The sequence below is a fragment of the Saccostrea echinata genome, unplaced genomic scaffold (genome assembly GCF_033153115.1).
Source record: "Saccostrea echinata isolate AGI-Se365-2 ecotype Australia unplaced genomic scaffold, CSIRO_AGI_Sech_v1 ptg000028l, whole genome shotgun sequence".
In the NCBI taxonomy this organism is placed as follows: domain Eukaryota; kingdom Metazoa; phylum Mollusca; class Bivalvia; order Ostreida; family Ostreidae; genus Saccostrea; species Saccostrea echinata.
Window position 1 is genome coordinate 3,123,650 of NW_026889777.1, and position 22,282 is coordinate 3,145,931.

General features: G+C 32.1%; 1 protein-coding gene and 2 non-coding genes across 3 annotated transcripts; 2 read left to right on the plus strand and 1 right to left on the minus strand.

Moving 5' to 3' along the window:
• The first annotated feature begins 2,747 nt into the window (after window positions 1-2,747).
• On the plus strand, window positions 2,748-6,901 carry LOC133193852 (uncharacterized). Its single transcript, XM_061329774.1, has 3 exons — window positions 2,748-3,107; window positions 4,553-4,643; window positions 6,702-6,901. Exons 1-3 carry the CDS (start codon window positions 2,802-2,804, stop codon window positions 6,899-6,901), a joined length of 597 nt encoding a protein of 198 aa, XP_061185758.1. The 5' UTR covers window positions 2,748-2,801.
• A 1,160-nt stretch (window positions 6,902-8,061) lies between these two features.
• Window positions 8,062-8,134, minus strand: Trnas-gga (transfer RNA serine (anticodon GGA)). The gene has a single exon. It is a non-coding gene; the product is annotated as a tRNA-Ser (tRNA).
• A 242-nt stretch (window positions 8,135-8,376) lies between these two features.
• Trnas-gga (transfer RNA serine (anticodon GGA)) lies at window positions 8,377-8,449 on the plus strand. Its single transcript has one exon. It is a non-coding gene; the product is annotated as a tRNA-Ser (tRNA).
• The last annotated feature ends 13,833 nt before the right edge of the window (window positions 8,450-22,282 follow it).

The following is a 22,282-nucleotide window of genomic DNA, read 5'->3' on the forward strand; positions in this document are numbered from 1 at the left end:
TGACTGAACATATTCTTAGAACTATAACGTATATTATTGCAAGACAAAAAAATTGAAATAATTATTTGGAAGAAAACATCTTTAAGGTCATGGATTAAAATCTGCCCAGTGACCTAAAATGTACAATGTACACATATTCTCAAACAGATTGTCACTGTATACAACAAATCATTTAAAGCTGAAAAAAAATTGCAATACCATAGGCATATGAGACTCCAAAGTGAAAAAAAAACAGTGTATTAAACTAAATATTAAAAAAGAAAACATTTCAACATCTTATGGCACATTACAGGTCCTTCCTTGCAAGTCATGGTAGGTGTAAATTATACTAATTTACATCTTCAAAATAGAAACGCCATCATGAAAATTAATTTTAATCTGCATTTTTTGTTTTTGAAAATATATCAAGAAATTTGTCAAATCTCTCCATTTTTTCTTGCTGATGAGTGTTCATCTGTTCCACCATCTTCTTTTCCAGGGAGGGGGGCACTGAATTTTCCTACGTATATTGATATAATCTCCTGGTTATTCTATTGTCATTCTCTCAACCCCTACTAAGGGAGGAACCCAAGACACCCTTCTACTATTATCTTGTTCCCTTCTATTTCAATTCTTATGTACAACCCTAAAAAACCATGGCTGTAATTCTCTGCTGTGCCTGTAATTTCAAAAAATTCTTTCTGGGGAAGATACACTTCTGAAAATCATCAGAGCTTACTATCTTGATAAAACTTTAATATAATAGTTTGCCATCCTTGACAATAATTACATTGTATGAAAAACTCTTAGTTCATGAAAACTGTTTGACAATAGCATTTACTTGGGTCATAGAAAATACAATTGATCAGAGTAAAACACGTTTTTCATTTCATAAAACTAATACTGCTCTCAATAACAATATTACCTTGATACTACTTCTGCTAGCTTAGTGGTCAAAATCTCTGAAAATTCTTCTATAGTTAAAATTGAATTTGGTCCAATTTGCATGCATTCATTGCAATTAAATCCATGGGATGAGCATAAGGAAAATGGTGATAACTCTTCAGAGAAACATCTAGTGGATGGACAGGTAGAAGGCCATGAGAAGGTAGATGAAGAACCACTTGTAGGGGATAATAAGTCATCAAGGTTTTTACCCCAGTAAACATTTAGATTTTTTTCTTCATAAATAGAGCAGTTCAGCCCGTAATAAATAAAACTTGGCTGTACCTTTTCAGCTCCACTAGAACATTCTGCTTCATTTGAAGTATTTGATGTATCTGCCTCAGACTCATCTTTGCATTCTTCCATTGGTGCACTGTTGTCTTTTTGATATAGTTCTTGATAAATAGATTCTTTCACTGCTGGATCTGTAAAAATAGACAACTCAAAAAAAAATAATTCACACCCCATTAATTATCATGAGCATATAACAAGTGTACAGGCCATTTATACAACATAAAACTGAAAAATAATGCATTAAATCCAACATACTTATGCAGTATGGACAGAAGGAAAGAAATCTATTAGACTTTTAACACCTTACCACAGTTAGGATCATTTATCATCTGCAATAATTAACGGGGCATTTGGCACTTTTTCTGGATACCATTCCATGTAAATTCAACGGTAATTCTGTAGTGGAGAAATGATAAGTTCTATTCATTACAGCATATTTGTATTAATTTTGTTCATGCATGAAAAATCCCGCTCGACTAAAAATAGAAACCCGCGCAGTTTAAGATTTGCTAATTAAGTTATCTCTCTACATTCTTTTTTATCAGCTTTTTATAATAAAATCTCTGATATCCCAAATTGTTTATACTTACAAGTCCACGTTGTTTCCAGCCGCTGCCAACTTGAAACTCTACTAACCCAGGGCAAGACGTGGGTCGTACTAGGGTAGAGTTCAAAGTTGAAATGACGTCACTATAGTCGCAATTCTACCTGTTCGGCTGTTACTCGAGTTACTCGGGCACTTACTATAGTTCCAGTCGAAGTGGGCATTTGTGAATACTAAATTCCGTCACGTGACTTGTAAGGTAGCATGTTTTGTGCTAACTAGGACATTGTGTTCGAACAGGTTAAGTCATCTGGCATTGATATAAAATCTGCTTTAATTACATTGACGAGCTCAAATGGTTAATTTCGTTTTGAAACCTTTGTCAGAAGTGTATATGTGCCGTACCGAATGGAGAGGGAGATTGGAAAGAGTGATCACTTTTTTTTACAAACATGTCATTGTTATTTATCAAGTCTAATTTTAGACCCATTCTTACAACAGTGTGCAATGTTAGCTCCACCTCTCATGCATATCTAATGTTCATTCAAGGGCAGGTAAGTGTAAATTCACTATATTTGGAAAGCAGTAAGGACAAAACACATTAAACCATTTTATTGTATCACAGTCTAAAATCATTTTAAGATTTAAATTTGGTTCCAAATTGACAGGATTCTTTAATAAACATACAAAAGTGAAATAAGGTTTAGATATAAAAGCAACAGAAGCAACCGAAAAAGACCCCAAAACAGGCGTTAAGTGCAGTCATCCTTTTTATTCATTTAGCTTATTAAATGTAGATTGGCTCAAAAAAGTCTTTCGCTAAATCGAATGCTGGAATTTCAATATTTCATGAGATGGGTTTGCAACAAATTTCAATAAAATAACATTTTTAAAACTCGGCTGATCAATTCTTATTTATAAATCAGCTTGTGTGATGCACTTGCGCATATAGATGAACTGTGTGCATTTGTGTGCAAGGTTTCACAATTTTCCTCATTTTGAAACAAACGCAAACTGGAACGTACGGAATTTACAAGAAATGGCAAAATATCGAAATTACTGGATCATGATTATTTTTCACAGCCTTGCGATAGCATCTTTAAAAGACGGATTTGAAAACCTTCAGTGGGGCAAGCGAATCTTGGGAAGGTTACTGACCACTGTTGTCAAGGTCAGTCCAATAGAATGCGCCGAGGAGTGCCTTACACGCCCAGGGTGTCTGTCGTTTAATTACAGACGCGCCGCGATATTTTGCGAGCTTAATTACGTGAGCGGCAACAGTTCTGATACAAAACCCGTTGATGATGACGGTTGGATTTTTAGTGTAAGAAACACTTGGCCAAAGGTAAATAAGAATATCTTTTTTATATATGAAATCGAGACATCGATGAATAATTCCAAAATGTTACAAAATAATACATTGATGCAAAGCATCAAATGGGTTGCAAATCTTCCACATGCTGATAATAAAGCTGTGTGAAGTGATGATGCCGATAATATTTGCAGATGATTCTGATGGACATCAAAATAAAAGTAGAGATTTGAAAAAATATCGTTGTGTCATTTGCATCTGTAACAAATTCAAAACAAAATTTACTACCATCTTTTATCTGTGATCTTTTAATTTTTGTAATTATCTTGATTCTACTATTGAGCTGCTTAAAATTTATGCCTTTCATACTACCATTCTGGGCGAGCAATTCTTGTAAACAGTTTTGCAAACCTGATGAAAAAAGAAGAAAAAACATTGTCAAGTATTAATCAAAACAATAATCGTTTGTTTTAGATTTCATACAAAAAAGTTTTTAAAAATCAAACATTGAATTTTATAAACAACTGAAGCATTAGATTCAAATGGAAAATAGCTTACTGAATAGAAAGGGCAATAATTCATTATCTCAGCACAAAATTAAAAACAGAAGTATTTTGTATATTTATAAATAATATTAAATGTCATTCGTATATCAAAAAGTATAAGTAAAAGTTAAGGATTTAATTGGCAAAAAAGGCAATTATTATGTAGGAATTAAATTAACTCCTAAATAATTATTAACTCATCATTGAATGGTCTAAATAAAACGAACTTTCAGTTATACACTGTATTAGGATTACTTTCTTCCTGAGGTCACTATTATGGTCATTACCCCTAAAGAATGCAATAATTAAAAAAAAAAAAAAAAAAAAAAAAAAAAAAAAAAAAAAAAGATAGTGTTAGGACATAGAGATAGTTTGTTCATTATTTTTCTAATATATTTGAGACAGTGAATCATACACTGATATCAATATGTACAGTTGATATATTATTGTTTTTTTTAATATATATATATATATATATATATATATATATATATATATATATATATATATATATATATATATATATTTATCCCATGTTTACCCCTTTATCCAGTGGATATGACTCATTGGATAAATTTTTCATAAACCACAGTTGTGACGTCACAATGGTTTTTGCGTTAGCGTGATGAAGTAAAATGAGGTGGAGTCCTATATAAAACAGTGTAAAACATTGGTTGTGAAGTATTAAACATGGGATAAAAAGAATCTCCCATGATTTGTAGTTGGATATGACTTTTATCCAACTCGTTGTGTGTTTTTTATCCCCTCGCCAAGACTCGGGGATAAATAACACACAACTCGTTGGATAAAAATCATATCCAACTACAAATCATGGGAGATCCTATATATATATATATATATATATATATATATATATATATATATATATATATATATATATATATATATATATATATATATATATTTCTTCAGGAAATAACAGGCGCATGTAAAGATGCTGTATGTTCCTTGAACGAACAATGTAAGAGAGGAGCTTTAGGAACCTATAACTGCACTTTATCACGTTAGTAGCTGATCATTTCATACTTTCTTTTGTTAAAGCTGAACACGACTCGTAAATATGCATAAGCCATATTAATTTTTTTTTATCTCGGATATCAGCACTTGTATACCCTACGCTTTCGTTACACCTGACAGGCTCGAGACAGCTTTCTTGTCATGGGTACCTGCGTGGAATGGACGACACGTGTTCGTGTTGGTTATCTTACATTACCTTTGTCTACATTTTATTGCAGTTACATGTACGTAACTATATTTGTGTTTGTTTGTAAGTTTCTTTAATATTTTTTTTTCTCCTGCCGTGGAAGAAGCACATATTTACTTTTGTCGCTACCATTTTTTTTTTTTTTAAAAAAAACAAAATGCTCCATGTAGCATAGTCTACATGTGAAGACTGATTACACTGAACCGTGTTTAAGTGAACGATTTATACAGGGGCTTCAGATATAACGACAGAATAAAAGAATATACGGGAGAAATTCCTTTTACGATTCGTGCTAAGCTTTAATTAGGCATTATTATTATTTTAAGTCTTCCTTACCAGTTATGTTCTATTACCCGACTTCTAAATCTATTGCCACGAGTCAGGTACTATGAATTAGTGGTATACTTTCATTTTAAATCAAATTTTATTAAAATGTACTGCATGGCACTGTTACCCTACCGCGTGCGTAAACCACGCCCTCTGGGTAACATTACATAGCAACGGTTGACAATGCATGACTGCAGGTAACAGTATAAAAATTGTTAACTTCACAGAATGTCTGTGCATATGGTTCACAGTGGATTTTTCTTTAAAATGCATTCTAAATACATTCAGTATAACCAAAAAAAATTATATGTTTATTTAGGGTAACGTGAAATTGTTATCCCTTGAAAACCATTGCAGCAATAGCTTTCGCATGTTACTCTAAAAAACATGCAATATTTTTTATAATATCCTCCATGAAATGTTGATAACTTTTAATACAATGTATATAATGACTCTTTGCTCCTTCAACCACGGATCTTTTTTCTTGAATCATGAAAATTTGACCACACGAAAATACAGTCATGATTTTACGATATTTTCTGTCCGTAGTTCTAAATGCCACTGTCCAAATGTGTTTAATTATATCATAAGAGTTTTTGTTTTAAATTAGAAGAATAGAAACCTTTATAAAAATTAATTATTTTGCAATACAGAATAATAAATCTTAGAATTAAGTCGATTAGTTTTTTTTTTTTTTGGGGGGGGGGAGGGGTGTACGTAATTAATGCAATCTAATATTTATTTTTTTACGGTATATCAAACTGTTTAATACTAAATCTACTTAATGAAGTGGCCATTCAATGGTATAATAGCTCCTGCCAATCTATCAGCTTATTCCTTATAAGGATATATGTTTCACATTGTAAAACATTGTATGCAGTTCATCTTTGGCCCGGAGGGGGGAGGGAGGGGGTGAAGCGACAAAAATGTAAAATTGACCTCATGTATGCATTTTGAAAATTTATAGTTATACATTTCTAAAAATATGCACGAATTAATCAGATCTTGCACTACACAGAGGTAGATTTAGGATTTCCAGCTGGGGAGAGGCTGCAAATTTTCGAAATAAGTTATGAACTATCATATACCTATCCGTTTTTAATATACGGGTAAAAGTACGTTATATTTACCATATTTTAACTGAATTAGGTAAAGACAAGAACATGGATCATATCACACAATATTGTGAAGGGAAAAAAGCCGTCAGATTCTAAAACATATTTATATTTATTTTTGACACAATAATAATTCACTCTCCCCCCCCCCTTCTCTCTCTCAATTAAAATTATTTATTAATCCTTCGAGATAAAGGCAGGTTAGAATTATGTGTAAACTGTACTCGTACATGTATGTATGCAGTGGTGAGCTTTACGTGCAGTTAGAGCATTCCTGAAAAATAAATTCATTGTTACACATATTTTAAAATTTGCAACTTGGCTGTCCGGCGATGTAACTCATGCAAGTTTCTAGTTGTTTATAAATAATGTAAGCCATGCCTTGCTCAATATCATTTTCATTTTCTTTATTTAGATTGTCATCCATCAGATCTGACAATTTCCCCGGAAATAAAGCCATTCCAATCGAAAATAGCAGTCGACTTTAACTCTGTACACAAACTGGAATGCAAAGATGGATACATACAAGTATCGGGGGATGGAAAGATAAAATGTCAACAGAATGGCACGTGGACAGGTCATAATATCAGATGTAGAGGTAAATGTCAGATTTAAAGGTAAATATTAGATATAAAGGTTTATTTCAGATGTAAATGGTACACTTAAACCTCGTTATTTCGAACTCGGTGGGACCGAGAAAAAAAACAGATACTTAGTATTCGAGGGCTCGAGATATCGACGGTAAAATACTTTCGAAATACGTGGGAAGGACTTCCCAATTAATCACTTCGACATATCCATGGTATTCGAGATATCCGTGTTCGAGATACCGAAGTTCAACTGTATATGTAATAATTGCTTTCCGAAATGAAGAGAGGAGTATGCGCTGATTACCTATAGTTATTGCTGACAAACATCCATAGTGATTTTACAACTGACGTGGCGTGAATTGACATGGCATGGCGTGACGTAACGATTCTCTGAAAGAATGAAAATAATTTTAAAAAACAGTGTATGTACACTACACAAATGTAATACATTATAATGTTATAAAATGGTTCAGGATGTAACAGACTCTCAATTAATACTTGCAAACATAGCATAAATGAATCATCTTAACAAATAATACACAACAGTTAAATGAATTGTATTTCTTACCGAAATTTTATCTCAGAGAGTCTCCACTTCCAGACAACAGTTAACATTATACACTTATTTCATGACTCCGAGGGGAACAGTCAAACTGCTCTCCCGAGGTAACGAGGAAGACCTGGGAAACTGTTGCCCGAGGCCGAAGGCCAAGGGCAACAATTTCCCAGGTCTTTCCCATTATCGAGGGACAACAGTTTGACTGTTTCCCGAGTTGTCATGAAAAAAGTGCTTTATTACCTAACCTACTATATAATTTCTTAAAGTAATGATATCGACATAATAATCAATGGCTTTTAAAATACATCGACAAAAGTTTGTATTTTTTTTTAACCAAACTAAACAAGATGAATATTAATCAAATTCTTACACCGATTGGTGTAAAATCAGAAAAATTATTGGGTGCGATATCATTCACTAAAAAATTAAAAAAAAAAAAAAAACATGTAGTAAACAACATATGATGTCTTGAAGATTTGAATATTACACGTTTATGGCAAAGATCTATAATGAGTGGAATGGGCCTACATTTTTCCCAAATTACCCTCAGAAAAGGTGTTCATGGCCTCTTCTTTGAAATGATATTAAGTTGAATATATTGTAACGGGAGAGGAGAAAAATGCAGCGGACCAGACCGGGATTCGAACCCGGGCCCCCTGAATCTCCAGTCAGGTGCTCTACCAACTGAGCTATCTGGCCACCGGCGATCGAATCCGTCTGACCGCCACATTCCTCCCTCCTTAAAGGTCTTCGGAATTCGGGATTCGAACCCGGTCTGGTCCGCTGCATTTTTCTCTTCTCCCGTTACATTTGGTGCCGTGCCATGCCCTGGAAGTGACAGGTGAAAGACCTGCCAGGGAAGAGCCTGGGTTGGTGTCTTCGGGGGCCGAAGACCTTTAAGGAGGGAGGAATGTGGCGGTCGGACGGGATCGATCGCCGGTGGCCAGATAGCTCAGTTGGTAGAGCGCCTGACTGGAGATTCAGGGGGCCCGGGTTCGAATCCCGGTCTGGTCCGCTGCATTTTTCTCTTCTCCCGTTACAATATATTTATATTAGTATCAGGATTACTTTTCAGATGATAATTTCTAATTGAATGAAAATGTTTCAATTTATACATAATTCAATATTATAGCTGTAAAGTTCGAGGAATTAGTTATGACGTCATAATGGAACAGTTCAGCAATGCAAAGCAGTTCATTTTATGACCGGGTAAACAGTTTTGACTGTTTCATGATGTGCAAAAACATTAAAAAGAATCAGGGAACAGTTCAAAATGCCTAATTACAATTTATATAGTAGGTTAGGTAATAATTTTGACTGTTTTATGGATGTGCAAAAAAGTTAAAATGAATCAGGAAGCAGTTCAAAATGCCTAATTATAATTTATATAGTGGGTTAGGTAATAATTGTACATGTAAGGCGTATAATAAACAAATTGAAAGTTATTGGTGGCATAATAACAAATGCGTGTGTAACGTTGCGCTATGCAAAAATTATAATGCGCCAATCATAAACAATAGATTTGAATTTTATAAAACTTACAAATAAGAATAAGTAAAATCTTACAGTATATATATAAGATGTACTGGTGACAGTTTATTTCATTTTAAACAGTGAATCGAAATACTGCGATTTATTTATTGAATAAAAGGGATATTCTGCCACAATGTGAAAAGATATCAAAGTAAGTAAAAAAATAATTTCTGGCCTGTCATAAGATGGAGATAGAAACTAGACCATTTTGATAGCTGCATGTACTAAAATGACAAATTCTTCCTAAATATGTTGCTAAAATCGATATTACAATGTTTTCAATCTCATAAGTGTTAAGTTATGAAGTCTCAGCCGCTCAACTATGACGTCACAGCCTTTTTAAGAAAAGACAGCGACGAATTGAAATCAAAGAAAAATGTAATGAACAGAAAATTCAATGTTTTATTGTTGGACTCGTGAAAATAACAAAAAATCTTGTCCCACTCGTAAAATAAATTCCACATCCAACTACAAAGCATTGAATATCCTCTATGTATCAAAACAGCAATTGCGTCGCAGAAATGAGAGTTGAATGATGAAAAAAATCAATCATAATTTTTTTATTCATTAAAAATTAAAAGCTTGAAGTTCATTTTGAATGTCAAATGAATTCAGCCTTGGGTTATTTGTGGGCGGTGTTATTATCCAAACGAGAGAGAACCATCGATATATTTTGTTCCTGTTTTTAAACATTCATTGAAGCTGCATGTTTTCCAAATTAAACTTCATATTAACTTTTACTTTCTTTTAATTATTCATGGAAAGCAAATGAAAGTTATAAACATTTCCTGTTAATGTGATATTAGAACAGTTTTCGGATCCTCTTATTTTTTTTTTTTTTTTTTTAATTCTGAATCATATAATTATGAATATTAATTATCACTAATTTCTCGCTACAACAATCGTATTAATTACTCCCGTGGGACAGATAACTAAATTTGTTTAAACAGATACAATTGGAGATATTTCTGTTTGGTTGCCATGACTACACTAGGTTGTCATCCTTTTATATTTAACTAGATTATTGTTGGTATGTTTCATTGTGCTTTGCAAGTTGAAAATTTCAAAATCTCTTTACTTGGTAACTTTACTTACCCTTTACTTGGTTAAGAGATAATATTTGAACAGGCTACTTGTACATGTACCGTATGGAGCGCCTCAATTTGATGTTACATGACATTATACGCTCTTATCGTTCGATAATAAATAAAGACCAGTGCTAAATGAATAAATCACAACACATATATTAATAGGAACACTGTTCGCTAGTGCTTTTAGTCAATTACGAGGGTTGTCCCAGAAAAGCGCGAACTTTTAAAATATTTTATAAATTACCTGACCAAAAATTATTCATTTTTGGCAAAATGTTGGGAAAAGTTATTTCAGTCTTTTTTGCTAAATATCTTAAGGTTGTAATGTGATATGCATTTAGAAACAACATTTAAAGGTTGTTAAATATCGATGGTCGGCGCACTGCAATTTCTTGACTTTCAACAATTGCATTGAAAGCGATGCTTTCTTTATTATCATGGTATACAGAAATATAATGTGACTCGTATATGCTTATGTAGGTGTTTTTCATAAGCATTGTGTAATAGCACCTAGAAGTGCCGACAAATCATCAAACCGGACTAACGCCCGATATTCAATTTGTCGGCACGTCTAGATGCTGGAGAAATGGTGTGCAGTTTATTCACAAGATTGAAACCACGTGATTTACTTCTCATTAATAATTCATAAGATCCTGCATAAACTCGAAATTCCATTTCTTTAAATTTTGATATTTAAACCTGAAAGCCTTGTTCATTTCGTATCGGGACTGAGCCCATAAATAATACAATCATGGGAATACTTTGATCAGAGGATGGTGCCATGTTGGGGTTCATAGGTCAACGGACAGAGCTACGTACAAGCGTTGGTTGCAAGGCGATGGTAAGGTAGCCAGTAAGTTTAACTTTTATATCCGGGACCATGAATACCTAATGAGCATAAAATACACTGTTTTTAGGAAAGCGGCATCATTTTAACCTTTTAACTCTTTTTACTCCTTGAATTTTTTTAGATTATCTTTTGGAACTCTTACTCTTTTTTGGCTTCTGGGTTGACTCTCGTTGTTTCTAGCTTCCAGTGCTTACTGAATATGTTTGGCTTTTTTGCACTTATCTTACAAACTTTTGTTTATTATACCAATGTGTTGGTCTATTCTGATGAACATCCAGGATTTATAATTAAACCTCCTTATGACCATGGTGAATTAATAAACATTTGAAAAAGACACAAAATCTTGTTTTTATTGGCTAACAAACTCATGATAGTGTTGTTTTTTTTTTTTAAATAATAGTTATAAATAGGTCACACTGATGCAAGAAATTACATTTTTTCAAATTAAAAGGCGATTGTAACTATTTACGAACTGATAAATTATCTGACAGTGTATATTATGAGAAAAGGCTTTCTTCTGCACCTATTAATCGGCAGAAGAACTCTGTCAACTTGCAAAAAATACATTTCATCATCAGAAATGAGAAATACGTCAATCCTATGCAATTTTCTTCAATAAAACAAAATACTCTCGTTTCAAGTCAAACAGGCGGTCGCAACCTTAGCTTTGATATCAACAATCTTATCATTTCCGGTAGAAGATATTAAGAAAATTCAAAGCATCATCAGAAGAACTTTATCCGAAATAGTTAATATATATTAATTTGCGAATTTTTGCGTTTTCTCTGTATATCTCCAATATGGCCGGTATGCAAATTCATGAGCAGAAGAACACAATTTTTCCATATATTATACGACGACGACATCCAAAAATAGAAATCCAAAGCTTAAATGAATGTTATCCACATAAGGCAGTTGAGGCTTTCAATACTACCCTTTGTAAAGATGCTTTCATTTAAGGTAGGTCGCGGGTTTACTCCATAAAAATTCTTACGAGGAAACATATCCTGACAATTTGGTATAATGTTCCTTAGAATTCGCAGCATATTATCTGTAATTTTTATCAAATTAGTCTACGTGGTTTTAATGCTATAACGCTTCATGAAAAATATGCCTACGTGCAAGTTTATGTGATTTATACACCAATAATTCACACTAAACTTAAAAAAAAACATTCCTTATAATTACATTTTACATGTTCAAAAGCACCAAAGATATACTCAATGTTTGAATTATTCGCTACCCTATATCGTTACATTTTTATTTACGTCTCTGTAGCTCTTTGTGACGTGACTTTAGTGCGAGTTTCTCCGTGCATATTTCTATGCGTGAATATACACGAAAATGGCATTCAATTCAATTTCACCGCTGACTTAGTAGAAAAACACGGCGAAATTAATGTAAATACATTAATGTAAACGCGGTATAGTTTTTGGTACCATTTTTACGTTTTACTATTGAAATATATAGAAAAATAACGTTTTTAAACCAATTTTACCGAAAGTGTTTCTTTAAAAAGGTCAGATAACTTTTTAAAAACGTAGACTAATTAGTCAGGAAATTCAAAATGTCAAGATTAGTGTAAAAATAAAACCACTGAGTTAAAAAAGATCCATATGCCTTCTCATTAGTTTTTTTTTTTTTTTTTTTTTTTTTTTTTTTTTTTTTACTAAATAATTTCAAAGTTTGCTTTTATATTGCCAAATTGTTGCGTTTATGGCGTTATTAATGACTACAACGTCTTGTATTGAACGTAATCGCGTTTGCATACTCGTATAAATATCTTTATATTTGAAATATGCAAAATCTAAAACGCGGCATAGATGCAAACTGCAATTTTATTCATCATTTCACCTATTGCGGAAACATGTGATGTAGACCAGCGACTTATCTCCACTAGTATTGTGAAAGTACTTAGTCTAGTGTAGATTGTGAAAAGTAGTATTTTGCCCAGGAAGTCAGAATGAACGGTAAATTGATATAAGGCTCTTAATTCGCTCTTGAGTACATCTTGACCTATGATTTTAACAAGAGGAATATGAAATAAATTATTTAAAAAATTGAAATAAAAAATGTTTTATTTTGAAAAGTATATTGCAAATATATAGAAAAGATAAAATAAGCAGATTTTTTCATCAACTTACTTTTTTTTCTTGAAATGAATTTGATAATTCCACTAGAATTACGCATGTGTAGGGGGACATTTTCAACCATGTCAAAATAAAAGTCAAATATACGGCGATAATACCTTGTACACAGAATATCTTCATTCACTACTGTTTAGGAAGGATAAAATTAACATACAAAAGTATTTTAATGCACATTATGTCTAAAATAAAAGAAAAATTGGAATTTATTTCTTCTCATATTTTGAAAGTAACGTCTGTCAGACTCAATACACCGGGTACATTGTTATAAAATGGACCATTGTTTATGGAAACTATTTTATCTTTCTTGTCTACTGATAGAAAATTTACCTGTTTATCAATTAAGTGATCACAGATTCAACAGAAAAGCACGTGTGCTTAGAAATTAACAAATCTGTGGGATGCTTCCTGTGTCTGTCATGGCAAGTGGGCGTTACGTTCTATTTTAAGAATGGAGCTCGGAGATGCTTCTTCTTATACATTTGACTAAAAAGGTTATGAATATTTAAATTTTCTCCAATGTTCTATGCAAATATGTTTACATTTCGATAAGAAGAGCTACAGAGAGAGCCCGAGAAGCCACGAACGTTTGTCTGTCAAGTGTTACGTTACACAAAGTATGTTACGTTCATGAAAATATAAGTTGTCTTTATCCTAGATTTTAAACACATGTCATCAAATATTGTCAGCTAGTAGGTGTATTTTGGATTTTATTTTAAAAATATGAACTTGCACGCTCTTCTTCACTACATAAACACTTAAAAGTTGACATTTCTTATATAACGTACCGATTGACAGACATTGCCTGAAAACTATCGTAACGGTGACGGACAAAACGAATGTCTGTTCATGTTACGTGAATCAAACGGGTGCATTCAGATTTATACGTTCAGTGAATTAAACCAAAAAGTATTTTTATTTAAGAATATTAGTGTATCATAAGGCAAAATTTGTCTTTATAACTTAAACAATACAATTTTGTAGTTGTTTTCTTGCAGTTTTTAAAACTAGTCTGTCAGGGTTACGTGCATCCGTACATGTTACGATATAGGTTTGATCTATATGAAATAATTTATTTTTTTGAATTTCATTAGTATTTTCATAAATAATAATGTCTTGTGTATTATAATTTCCAAGAATAAAAGATAAGCTTTGAATGATAAATTTTATTGGCTTGTTTCAAACTGGTATTGCTCAAGAAATATCGTAACATGACAGACATGGTGGAAATTTTGTATATTACAAAGCGTATAGCAGAGATTTATTTTTTAAAAATTCAAATTTAAAATCTATAAGGAATCAAAATTTGAATAATGTCCATTTCTTACGGCAACATTATCTTTTTGATAAAATAATGAAAGTTTATGGTTTATTTGGCTGGCTAAGTAAAGGAGTCTGTCAGTGTTACGATCATCAGTTTGTGCATTAAAAGTAGCTTAAAATCTTTTTTCTTCTACGTAAGAGTGAAAAAAAATTTTTGCATTGTTTAAGGAATTGTTTAATTTTATTTTTTACATATTATTTGTATTGCTAAGCATCAGAAATGCAATTTAATCATGTCACGTTTTATCATACGTCTGTCATGTTACGTTATATGTCTGTCATGTGTTACGTGACACATATTTCAAACATTAATAAAATATTTATTTTTGACTTGATTATCTATTCAAACATTTTTTTTGGTCCTATTTAGAGTCAAAACTTCAAATACACATAAAGAAATCTAAGAAAAAAAACGCGTCTACAGAATTCTTTATTTGTCCTCCCAGATGTACTCAAGAGCGAATTTAGAGCCATAAACATTCTTCTTGCATTAGAATCCATGCAGCGACAACACCGCGATATCGAGTGATGATATATTAATATATATATTTTTAGGATGTTCATATTCATTAAAGATTTCAGGCATAACAATTGAATTTTATCACTTCACCGGTAAAGAAAAAAAACCCAACTATACTGAGGAAAGAGGAAGGGGGTTACCGGCAATATTCTTTTTATATCAGTCGCTAGCCAGTATATCGCCCTAACTTTCAAACATTTGTTAATTTTCATTGCAAGACGGTTTCTGTTATATAGAAAAAATTGTACTTGATACTTATATTACTTATAAGTATATTATTATCTGTTTACAGTGCCATATAAGTTTTTAGGCCGGGTGTTTGTATAAATATTTTAATGTATTTCACTAAAATGAATCAATTACTTGCTAGCCTGCAAATACATTTGTAAAGCGACTCTACGATATTACGAGATTCAAAGGGGGGGGGGGACAGGAATATACATGTAATTAATTTTCACCCGTTTTTAGTGTTGAGGGTTGATTATATCCTGAAAATATACAAATATGTTTTTTCCCCGGCATTGATCGGCAAACATAAAATAAAATGTACGTTCCCTTTGTACTGCAAATTACGAACGTACGTACAACCTTTCAAGTTTTCGGATAAGCATATTAAACATCTTACGGAAAGGATGAATCGTTTAAACGTCCAAATCTGGCCCCCCGATAATTTACAAAAAATTACATTAAAGATTTTCTAAATATTTTTGCCTCAATCTTTCCATCAAACATTGTAGTTTATTGATTTCAATTTTAATTTTTACTTCCTTCCGCTGTAATTAGGTATTTATGTGATTAATATAGCAGGGGTATGTTGTTTACATCGATTTCTCATAGACTTTAGGCCACACCCCCATTTTGCAAGCCCATTTTTTATATGAGCGCATGGATGTTTCAAGTTGTCGTCAGTATGGTCAATGTAAAGAGTTATACTAGTCACTTACGTTCATGAAAGAAATTGAAACAGTCTTGCGCTCATTTGTTATTTTCCAAAAAGGTGAAAAATCACGGGTGCTTGTCTCCATAGTAAAGGCACCTTGTTTACAAATTTCAACCCGTCTTTGACCTCATGAATAACAAAGCACTGAACACGTGATTCAAATCTATTCACTTCCACGCTTTGAGCACACCTATGCGACATTGTATCTAGTGTCTGCGAGCTATTGATGGTCAAATCATTTTTCAGATGGGTAATTAAAATTCTGGGAGAAAACTTTTTTATGATTAAGATGTGTTATATTTTCAGTCGATTTTGTTTGATTTTTTTTTTTTTTTTTTTTTTTTTTTTGGTATATATCAATTTTTATCCCATGTTTACCCCTTTATCCCGTGGATATGACTCATTGGATAATTTTTTCATAATCCACTGTTGTGACGTCACAATGGTTTTTGCGTCAGCGCGATGAAGTAAAATAAAGTGGAGTCCTATATAAAACAGTGTAAAACATTGGTTGTGAAGTATTAAACATGGGATAAAAAGAATCTCTCATGATTTGTAGTTGGATATGACTTTTATCCAACTCGTTGTGTGTTTTTATCCCCTCGCCAAGGCTCGGGGATAAAAAACACACAACTCGTTGGATAAAAATCATATCCAACTACAAATCATGGGAGATCCTATATATATTGAAGTCCGTCCTGTAGCATATATAGCTTGCACTTACTGCTTGTGTGTCATAAATACAGAATTTTAAAATTTAAATTACTGTGGGTATATATTATACATTAATTTTGCCCTTGTTCCTAAATATACATCGGTGCTCCGTTCATTGCCTTGGAAGATATGAAAGATTTTTTTTTAGTTAAAACTGTCATCAATTTTATAGTCCGTTATTTGAAAAACACCAATTCATCATATCTTTGAAAAAATAAATTGTTTGTTACAAGTGCACAAATGCATACTTCCAATAGAAGAAACCTTCGTGGAAAGAAGCACGGAGCGCAAGATAAAAAACATGTGTATCGGATGAAAAGTCACTGGATGCACAAAAAGCATCCCTAATTTGAATAGAAGGAAGCTTCAGGTTTCTTCTGAAGCAAATGCTATAACTTTTTACATCGGCACAAAATTTCACAATTTTTTTTTTTTTTTTTTTTTTTTTGGCAGATCATGTAAAAGAAAGTCCATGTTCGCAGGTATTTTTAAAGCATAATGTTTAAAAGCAAGAACATGCATTTGTATGACCCTTTCACATGTCCGATCTAGATATTAGTAAAAAAAAATCAGTCTGATTTATTATTTATCTTACAACAGGGAGAGAGTTTGTTAAAATCAAAAAGTACAGGAGTGGATTTCGACAATTAATGAATTCCTAAATGAGGAAGATCATATTAACTTGTCTGACATGAATAAACAGGATTTTTGAAGCAATGCAATTTGGACTGTACAAAGTACACTGACACGGATGTTTCTTTATCCACCAGCGATGATACTGACGTTAAACTGACGTTTAATTGAAGTTTAAATTTTCACTTTCTGAACTATCTATTTTTTATACACCGAGTGTAGTTTTATATCATAATTCAACCGCCTACGTGTATTTGTTGTAGCACTCGGATTTTGCAAAATTATATATATATATGTATGAACAATTTCTAATTATGTTCGTAATAAGATTAAATGGATTAATTATTTCTTTTTCTTTTTTTTTTAAAAAGTTTCTTTAAAGTGTGAAAAATAGTGTATCCTTTGCTATACGTTCTGTTTCCAAATTCCATTGTGTATTTAATACATAAATAATTTAACGAATTTCTAGTAAATCATTTCAAATACGACTCGTAAGTAAAGTAGAAAAGAAATCAAAGTTAAGCCAACCAAATTAAAAATGTATGCTTATATTTTGTCGGTCTCTAGCATGAAAAAGGCTTTTTTACGTGTCAGTTAATCATAAAAATTAGTACACCTCGAACACACGCTAATGTATTCATACTAATCGCACGCTTGAGAGACGCTCCGCCTTCTCATTCAAATAATACAATGACCTACATAGCTGTAATGGCGACACCGGGATTTTACAGTGAAGTATACGATTTTATTTAATCGATATAATGTATATATTGAAATTCTCTTACCCCAAAAAATCTTTTATGAGTATCTATACAGACTATGCTTGAAGACTTTAGCTATAATATAACAATGTTCTGATTTGAAAAGGTAAAATTCTGCATTTAAAAAGGGGCGAGAAAGCAGTGTTATGAGGATTCATTCTTTTCTTTTTGCATACCATAACTTTTACAATGACTCATTTTGATTGACCTTAAGCAGTTTAGTATCACTTTTGATATAAATTATTCCTTGCATTGGGTATTGTATTTATTATGTTTTATTAGTTTGTTCTAAAACATTACACATATTCACAGCAGACTTCAGACCTGTAATACATGTACGAGGTTTACGAAAAATAACATGTACTGTGTACTAATCTTCTATGTTTCGTAGGTACTATATTGATATTCAAGTAAAATTAAGAGACTTAAACGGGAAGCAACGCCACGTCGCCTTTGTGGCGTTACTTACGTCATAATCAAATGTGCACAAAACAACTGCTCGAATCGTCGAAATTGTGTACCGAAATTGATGACAAAACCAAACCCACAATATTCTTTAAGGGCTTCCTTATAGGTAAATCTCGTATAACTATGTTTGTTATTTAAGAAAATTCTGGTTTGATTCTATGTATAATGTCGAGGTGTGTAAATATAAGAATAAGCTAAAACATAATAGATACAATATCGATACAAGAAATGATTTATGCCCTAATTGATACTTTTTAGGTCAGCCAAAATGAAATGCTTTGCAAACAGAAAGTTTTGGTAAATTGCTTAGCCGAAGACAGAAGGGTGCATGCGCGCGTAATATGCATCTGTCGATCTGTCACTCGATCAAAGGGAAAGCATATTATAATATTTGTATATTTTTCAGGATAAAATTAATCATCGACACTAAAAACAGTGGAAATTTAAAAATTATTATTTTCCTGTTTCTGTTTTGTTTGTTTGTGTTTGTTTTTTTTTTTTTTGGGGGGGGGGGGCGTATATATTTTGTATGCGGATCTCGTGGAGTTGCTATGTTTAAGTACATGTAGCAATTAATTGATTTCTTATAGTAAAATGTATAATGTTTAAGAGCCATTCTCTGCAATGGCTTGAACGTTTATATAGGAGCTGTGATACGCATAGTCTCAGAATTTCTCCAAACTCTCTCTGATAAAAGTCTTTGATACCGTAACGTCAAATCAAGCAAAAATTGGTTGCTACGTGTCATGGTTTCCATAGCAACATGTCCTAAAGTTTGAAAAATGGCATTTTCCAACATGTTCAGAGTCCCACAGTTAACGTTTGCAGCAAAGCAGGCAAGTGGCAATGACTGTTTCTTAAGGTTGAAGGCCTGATGTCTTAAATGCATGATAAACATGTTTGGTAAATCAACTATTACATACGTTAATATGGGAAAAAGTATTCAAAAGTGATAATTTTGCTCATTTAACTTTATAAAGTTATACACTTAAGAATAAAAACAATTATAGGTTGAAATGCAAGCAAATAATAGACAAGAGATCATTGTAACATATACCAAGGACGAAATATGATATTTCTTATAGGTTGGCAATGGTTGCCATGGTTTTAATACCATGAAGGGATTTTAAATTTACTCTCGTAGTGTTTTAATCCTATCCTATCTTTTTAAAAAGAATATTTCTATATAACTGATGATTAATTTTTAAAAGCGTTGTTGTGACCCTAATTTTCACATTTCAAAAAAATCAAATTCAATTCTTTAAATAGAGCGTTGCTATGGAAATAAGGCGAAAAACATGCATAAAAATTCTTAAAAATATTCTGTTTCCTTGGATACGTACCCTTGTATGTAATTCCCAAAACTTTTATGATTATATGAGCAACTAACCTGACTTTCAATTTTGACTACAATCCAATCTCTAACTGGATGCAAAAAGCTGGCACATAGGGTTTAATATTGACATAAAATTAACAAAATTGAACATTTTCGATTCTTGGTAACCATAGCAACAATGTTGTATTTTTCAGCAAACTTTATCAATATATGATATTCAACTTTAGTTGTACCAGATAAGTACTATTCAAGGTGAGTCAAATAATATGTTTCTTGATTAAAAGGTAACAACTAGTACGTTGTTTCCATTGTTACACTGCAAAGTAACAATTGATCCAAATTTTTTTTGTGTGTGTTGTCGGTGTTGCAAGGTCGTAAGGATATATATGTGCCAGTCATGAATTTTATTGTTTTTCCTCAAGATAGTAGCATTAACCCAATCATAGCAACAGATTTTGCATGGTAACACTGTGTTACCATGACAACCATTAAAGTTATTTTTAGAATAATATTGCCAATAACTAATTACTTAAGGTCAAATATTTTTTTTATTGTTTTTCTTAGGTTGTTGATTGAGTTTAATCATGTAACATCTATCATTTGTGAATATTGAGCGTTTTTCAGCATTGTTCAGCATCTAAAATGTATTCCAAATGTACCCATGGTTACCACTTACTTAAAGATAAATTCTAAATAGTTTCTTTATAGCATAAGTGGCAAAAGGTGTCATGTTTTTGGGAGAATGGTTTGTTTGTTTTTCTTAGTCTTCATTAAGGCTTGATAAAGATTCAAAGTAGCTGAAAATCTCAATTTCTTAAACTTTTCTGGCTGTTACCATGGCAACCAAGACACATAGCAACGAAGTTTTATTTGATATATGTTTCTGGTGTCAAGTTCTAATAATGGGCAAAGTTTAATCAAAATCGGTGACCATGCGGTGACCATGCGTGGCAAGAAGTTTAAGTGGTTACAGAGAATCACTATTAAATTAAAATATCCGGCCTATCGGACCTATATAATCCAATAAACAGAAAATGATATGCTTTTATGCATACATGTATAAAGCACTTAAAAAAACAAAAACAAAGTATTCTATGTATAAGCTGAATGCAGGGATTTGACATTCTACCAAGAAAAATTTGATAAAAATATTACAAATTTATATTTAAAAAAAAATACTTGAGAGAAAGGGGTCACGTATTGGGGTGCGACTGATATGAGAAGAACATTTCCATTACCCACCATCCCACCCCCTCTTTATTTATTAGTAAAGTGTTTTTTCTTCACCATTTTCGGTGAAAAAGTGGGGGGTTTTCTTCACCAGTTTCGAATAAAATAATAAAATTCAAGTGTTATGCTTGAAATCTTAATGAATATGAACAATGTCCTAAAAACACTTGAATTTAAAAAAATAACATTCGCGGTACCGCTGCATATTTATTCAGCTTTAGGCACGAAGAATGCTTATATCAGTATACCGTTTATTATGACGTCGTGGCCATTATATGAATTTCACAGTACTTGTAGATAAATTGCTGTTCATCAAAACATGTTTCTGCATTTTGTGAATGATGAATAAAACTACAATATACATCTTTGTCAACTTTCAGATCTTGTATATTTCAAATATAAACATGATAAAGTGATCTAAATAAACGACATTACGTTCAACATGGCGTTGTAGCCATTAAAAATGCTATCAACGCAACATTTTGACAATATAAAAGCAACTTCGAAATTGAATAGTAAAAAAAAAAAAAAAAAGCTATGAGAAAACATACATGTATTGATTTTTTATTCTCAATAAAATTAATTTTACCTCATCTTGACATTTTGAAATTTCTGACTAATTCGTCCTTAAAAAGCCATTCGACTTTAAGAAACTCTTATTTTTAAATTGGTATAAAAAAGCCATTATCCTATACATTTCAATAGGAAAACGTAAAAATAGTACCAAAAACTATAGTGTATAGTTTTCAGTAATATTGCATTAAAATTACGGAGGCAAATTTCATGAAAATTACAGATTATATGCTGCAAACTCTTGGGAAGATTATATCAAATTTTGAGGGTATGCTTTCTCGTATGATGTTTTATGGACTTTTGAGCTTGAATACTATTCGTTATCTCTATACATTTCCTGCAGTAAAACCGAGGTCTACATGTACGTTAAGCATTGAATTCTAAGTTTTGGATGTCGTTGGTCCTATAACACACCTGGCCGTGCCGACAAATTGAATACCATGCGTTGGCGACATCTAAATAAGAATTCAATGTTTATATTTACATTCTCTAATTTTCTCTCTTCATAATTGTTTATTTCGTTAATCTTTATCATGAATTTAGCACCTTTCAGAGTGCTAAATAGACGTAAGAGTCGTTTGTGACGTTGGAAATTTAAATAACGCAAATGAACATTGCGAAAAAAATGACAATTTAATTTACAACGCATAGTTATTGTATTTTTCGTTAATTTAACCATGTAGTTGGGTTTTTTTTTTTATTAAATTGAGTCGAAACAATATAGATTT

Excerpts from the sequence above, each read along its gene's own strand:
- LOC133193852 (XM_061329774.1), top strand. The coding sequence starts at position 2,802 with ATGGCAAAATATCGAAATTACTGGATCATGATTATTTTTCACAGCCTT. Across the intron at positions 3,108-4,552 it reads TAAGAAACACTTGGCCAAAG|GAAATAACAGGCGCATGTAA; the intron begins GTAAATAAGAAT and ends ATATTTCTTCAG. Across the intron at positions 4,644-6,701 it reads CTATAACTGCACTTTATCAC|ATTGTCATCCATCAGATCTG; the intron begins GTTAGTAGCTGA and ends TTCTTTATTTAG.